At 33.2% G+C, this 6000-nt stretch overlaps 1 protein-coding gene across 3 annotated transcripts; it reads left to right on the forward strand.

The window, feature by feature from the left end:
- Window positions 1-191: 191 nt before the first annotated feature.
- LOC101897262 (small ribosomal subunit protein uS17) lies at window positions 192-2109 on the forward strand. Of its 3 annotated transcripts, XM_059131170.1 has the most exons (5): window positions 285-311; window positions 723-845; window positions 1079-1207; window positions 1482-1687; window positions 1887-2109. In XM_059131170.1, the coding sequence occupies exons 1-5, from the start codon at window positions 300-302 to the stop codon at window positions 2008-2010; spliced, it is 594 nt and encodes a 197-aa protein (XP_058987153.1). In that variant the 5' UTR covers window positions 285-299; the 3' UTR covers window positions 2011-2109. The 3 variants fall into 3 exon arrangements, with proteins under 3 accessions (XP_005175881.1, XP_058987153.1, XP_058987150.1); XM_005175824.4 differs by lacking the exon at window positions 723-845 and having other exon boundaries at window positions 192-311; XM_059131167.1 differs by lacking the exon at window positions 1079-1207.
- The last annotated feature ends 3891 nt before the right edge of the window (window positions 2110-6000 follow it).

Below are 6000 nucleotides of genomic sequence, written 5' to 3' on the forward strand. Positions count from 1 at the left end.
TTTGTATGATCTTTATACGAGATTTTTTGATTTTTAATTAATTTCACTATTTATCATTGTACTGTATTTGCTAACACATTAATTACATAAATTTAAAAAAAAAAATTATATATTATTTGAGGCAAACTAATTTAAATTAAATAAAAATATTAATTTGTTTTATTTATAATACACGCCATCTAGTGCCAAATAGTCATGCCCATTTTCATTGAAACAACTGCAGCCAACTTCACTTCGTGCTGTCAAATTTGCCGTCTCAACTTCCTTTGCTCGCGTGCGTTCTTTCCTTTTACATCAATATGGCTGATCAGGTAAGACGCGAAGATAAATCTACGTTTTTAATGTTTTAAACAATGAAATAGTGGAAAAATTGTGAAAAACACAGCGAAAATGTGAAGAAAAAACCAAGAGCTATGAAATGAGCCAATGAGAAAACATGAAAAATTTGTGGAAAATAACTTCACTCTTGTGTGCACCATCGCAGACAAACAAGCAAACCATGCGGATGAAATGTTAAATTAAAAAAAAATAAAGTACGCAAATGCCGATACTGAAAAAATAGAAATATTAAGTGGAATTTTAAGTTTTTGTAATAACCATAGTGATTGTAACAACAAACGATACAAAACTGGAGAGACATTTAATGAAAACATTCAAGTTAACCTTACTTTTTGATAGAAAAATATAAAGCTCGTACTAATGATTTTCTTCTGTTGGTATAGCAAACAGAGCGTGCTTATCGCAAACAATTCTCGGTTCCTGTGATCCGTCGTAAACCTAATAATTTTAAGAAGAAGCCACGCTTCTTTCGTAGCATTGGCCTGGGGTTCCGTACTCCAGCTGAGGTGAGATTCCGGATCAAAGCATACTAATCTTGTGTTTTTGTTTGTTCTCTTTGCACGTTATCCCCAAATCATTCCAATCCCAATTTACACACAACACCCACCCAACACTATGAATGGCCTGCCGATACAAAATGAATGTGAATGAATTGCATTGACAAAAATTCCTGTGTCCACCTGTGCCCCTCCCCAAAATAACAACATGGTTTCTCTAATCATTAACATGGAATGTGTAGCAAACCGAGAAAGCCTTCCAAAAACAAGACGGCATTAACCTAAACAGAAAGGTTAAGCCCGGCATTGCCAAGAAGAAGGCTTTGCGCCGTTACCGTGACATTGGTTTGGGCTTCAAGACTCCTCGTGAGGTAAGTAAATTGAACGTGTTTTTGAATTCTGTTTGGATATAAAATTTACACAAAACTTTTCCTTCTTTGCATTGAGAGTTGCATTTTAACATACATTTAAATGTGTTGCACAGGATAATATTGTGTGGGCAAATGATTTGTGTACTGCGACCCAAAGCATCTTGTAAAACAATAATCATTGTTTGTAAACATAATGCTTTTGGTTCTAACATGAAATTTGTCCCTTCTTTAATTGAATTATATTAATATTTAACATTTTCTTCTCCTGGTGTAGGCTATTGATGGCAACTACATTGACAAGAAATGTCCCTTCACTGGCAATGTCAGAATCCGTGGTCGCATCTTAACCGGTGCTGTGCGTAAAACCAAGATGCAACGTACCATTGTCATCCGCCGTGATTACTTGCACTTTGTGCGTAAATACAGTCGTTTCGAAAAACGTCACAGAAACATGAGCGTCCATTGCTCTCCCGCCTTCAGGTGAGTGTCGATCATCGAAAAAGTTTGTCTAACGTAACTTATGATGATAAAATCATGACGGTCTTCATAAACATAATTGCTGAAAAGACTTGATAATTAAACCTAAATCAACTGACAACAAACGTTAACGTACATGCATTTTGTATTATATGTGTTGTAGCCATGATTATTAATAAAATAAATGTTCTTTTGCTTGCAGAGATGTTGAGATCGGCGATATTGTTACCATTGGTGAATGCCGTCCCTTGTCCAAGACTGTTCGTTTCAACGTATTGAAGGTCTCCAAGGGTCAAGGTTCCAAGAAGAATTTCAAGAAATTCTAAATGAATTCTCCAAAGTAGTTTCAAATAAATTAGTTTGATGTTCAAACTAAGCATTGCTTTTACACCAGGATACCAATAATAAAATATTCGTAAAATCAACACCTATTCTGTTTGTTGTTTAATCATTGGGTTCATATTTTCGACGTGGGATGCTCACAAGACTTCGAAGAAAAGGTAATTATTAAAAAAATGTGTAAAATTTTTACGTTTTTTTGCTATCTGATGATAAAATCATGACGGTCTTCATAAACATAATTGCTGAAAAGGCTTGATAAATTAACCTAAATCTACTGACATACCTAATAACGTTTAGTTTTATTACGATTTGTTTATTGTTTCTCTTTCTAAATATTTGTTTTTTCTTCTTTTCCAGGTTACGTTGTTCTGACTTTGCACTGTAAATTTTAAAGGACTTCAATGGGGGATTTTTATCGGTTATCGTTTCAGTGGCACTTAATTGTTAGTTATATTGGGGGAAATGTTTCATTCAAGTACTTAAAATAAATTATGTTACGGGCTGCGAATTTAATAATGTCGTTTGTTGCCGACGAATAGCAAATCTACCATAACGAACGTCCCATTCGCCGCGACGGTACCACATGGTACTACTTTCAATCATTTGTATTTTCTGCAAAATCAAGCTTTGATCGCGAATAATAACCCAATTGATTGAAGGTACATATGTACTTTCATTGAGGCTATCAGCAGGATAAAATTTGTGAAACTTTATATATAATAACGTTTGGGTTAAATAGATAAATCTTATAAAAGCTATAAATGCCATTTTACGCTATAACGTTAAAATGTTTTTATCCAAATCCTAATTCAGTATACATTTTCAGCAACGTTAATGAAATAGATATACATTTTGAAAAATATTTCTCAAAAGTCGAAACTTGATTGTTAACTTGAAAGTTCGACTAACATTTTATTGTAATCCTCCTTCAAATTCAAAGGTTTATTTCAGAGGATTAATACACGTTCCCTAGCGAATTCGGCATTGTTGGAAGGAAAAAGTTGGAACGTTGTCAACATATATTGTTTTACAATGAGTTGGCTAAACACGTTCAGGATTGAATTAGCTGAATCAACAAAAACAACTTATTTTACAGGTAATTATAATTTTATATAGTGATATTAACAAATTCTCTATGATGATAAAATCATGACGGTCTTCATAAACATAATTGCTGAAAAGACTTGATAACTAAACCTTAATCTACTGACAAATTAAATTAAACTAATATTCATGTTTTCATAAATTCGTGCATTAATAACATGTATTTTTATTTTATTGCAGGTTTTCTATTCCGGAAATGTGGATATTTAATCATTTAATTTTAAAATTAAAAATAATATAATAAGCCTTAAAGGGCTTTCTTTATTTTGAAATGAGAAATAATAAAAAATACGAATATTTAAAAATTTAAAAACATTGAGTTTTTTTGTTTAGAAGAATTAGTTTGTTCAAAATAGCGTCTATAATTATATTTTTTACTAATACAAAATTGGTGCACAATTGAACCTAAAACCTCGCCACTAAAATGTTTTGAAATGAAAATGATTCATTGGAAAAACTACATATTTTGTCATATATATTTGTAATAATGCGGTTATTTGCTTATGAACAATAAGAGGGTAGAGATATAATACAATAACAGGAGGTTCCAACATATAATTTTATACTATCAACCATTGCATGGAGTGTATATTAAGTTTATCATTCCGTATGTAACACCTCGAAATATACTCTTGTGTTACATCCCCTCCCCCACAAAGTATATATATTTTTCTTGATTGACATGGAATTTTATGTCTATTTGGCGTCCGTCTATCGGTCTGTCCGTCTGCTTTTGAACTCACTAGCTTTTGAACGAATTGAAGTACTTGCATAAAATGTTACTCAGATGTGTTATAGGTCTGCAGAATTTTTGTATTAACCATTAAGGAAAAGTCAAAAGTCGGGGCGGAGCCGACTATATGGTACCCTACACTATCATGCATATTTAGTAGAGCTCCCGTAACAAAAGAATTTATTTCATGTAGATAATACCACCTATCAACATTTGGCTTTAGAGCAGTTATAGAGTGTATGATAAGAATTACATTACATAAAATATATACAGAAGCCGAGTTGTGCGAAATGGAAACGTGCGTCCCGAAATTCTCTCCATTTGGGCTGATATTAGCCATTATTGGCACAATAAACCTGAAATCGGTTTAATAATACATATGGGAACTATATCCAAATCTTAGCCGTTCTCGATAAAATTTGGCAAAGGTATTTCCGAGCTTTATAAGATATCTGGTACCAAATATTGCTGTCGAATGCATATTACGAATGTAGGGGACTAAAACACCAAATCGGATGAAACAGATATATGGAAGCTATAGCTATATCTGAACCGAATTTCTTGATGTACTTGCTTCTAGACTTAATTCCGTCGGATGTACCTAAATTCAGGACTTTTTGACAGATATAGGACATTTGGTGCACAATTAAACCGAAATCTATTGAAGATATATATGGGACCTATATCCAAGTCTGAACCTATCTTGTTTAAATTTGGCAGAGGTATTTCTGGGCTGTATCGGACATCTGCTACCAAATATCATTGTTGTCGAATGCATATTTCGAACTTGAGAGACTTAAACATTAAATCTTTATCTGCTATATCTGAATTGATTTTCACCAAGTTTAATGTGCATGCTTCTAGACTGTGATGAATCAAAATACAGGTCATTTGGACTTGTATTAGCCATTTTTTTTTCGATCGTTCCCAACGCCTCACTTTCCCGCCCCTGCCGACCGAGAGGGCCACCTCCCCATAACGTAGGGAGCACAATTAACCAGAAATCGGTTGAACATATATGGGAGCTATATTTAAATCTGATCCGATTATCACCAATTTCAATAGGGTTCGTTCTTGGGCCAAACAAATATTGTTTGCACAATTTCATCTCAATCGGGTAATAAATGTGACCTGCATTTTGTTCACAAGAATACATGGACGGACAGACGGACTAACAATCATAAATCGACTCAGAAAGTGATTCTATGAAGATCTTCAAAAGTAACTATGGGTCTATCCATGGTACAATGATATCAAGGTAGGGCTATGATACCATATGATTTCAATTTTTTTATTTTCTTGGCTTAATATGTCATCTTTATTTGTTTATGTATGTGTTTTCTTTTCAATAACAAAAAAATTATTCAGAAAACATTCAAATTCGGATGTTTTCAAAATGTTTATTTCATTGTATGCATCGACAAAATCTAGAGTTTTTGAAGCGAAATAATCCTTTAGAGATATATAGAACCTGGTTTTGAAAAGAAATGTTGACCTTTCATTCAGTTTTCGCGGTTTTCAATTATTTGTTCAAAATAAATGCAACAAGTTGTTTGATTTTTTATTGTTTTGATACTAATTCTGATATTACAAGCCAAACAGGTAGACCTCTATACTTGCAATTTTTTCAAAGTTGACCTACCTTCTCTTCATTGTACCATGGGTCTATCTAACTTCCTTCTCCATGTTACAAACAAATGCACAAAAACATAATTGGGTATTAAAATGGGCGGTGAAGGTCTACTTTTTGGTAACCCACCATATAACTGTGCCTCCTGTTATTTGATATATTGATGATTTGTGTTGCCCTTTTCATATCTGGTATTTGGAATTTGTAATGAGTACCACCTCCAATATTTGGTATTTTGAGAGTTTAGCTACATTGTTTATCTAAATTATCTTAATCTTGATTTTTAGAGTTTGTAATAGGAGCTACCTTCTCTGGCAGATAATTGGCTATAGAGGTCCCTGTTTCCTTATAGCCCCAAATACAACGGTACCCACCGATATTCGGTATTTTGGTGATTTTAGACACATTTTACACCAGAATTATTTTAAATTCGAAATGGAGTTCACACTTTGTATAGCACATACATACCGGTTCCTCCCAATATTTGGCATTTTGTTGATATTAGCT

The sequence above is a fragment of the Musca domestica genome, unplaced genomic scaffold, assembly GCF_030504385.1.
Source record: "Musca domestica strain aabys unplaced genomic scaffold, Musca_domestica.polishedcontigs.V.1.1 11, whole genome shotgun sequence".
NCBI lineage: Eukaryota > Metazoa > Arthropoda > Insecta > Diptera > Muscidae > Musca > Musca domestica.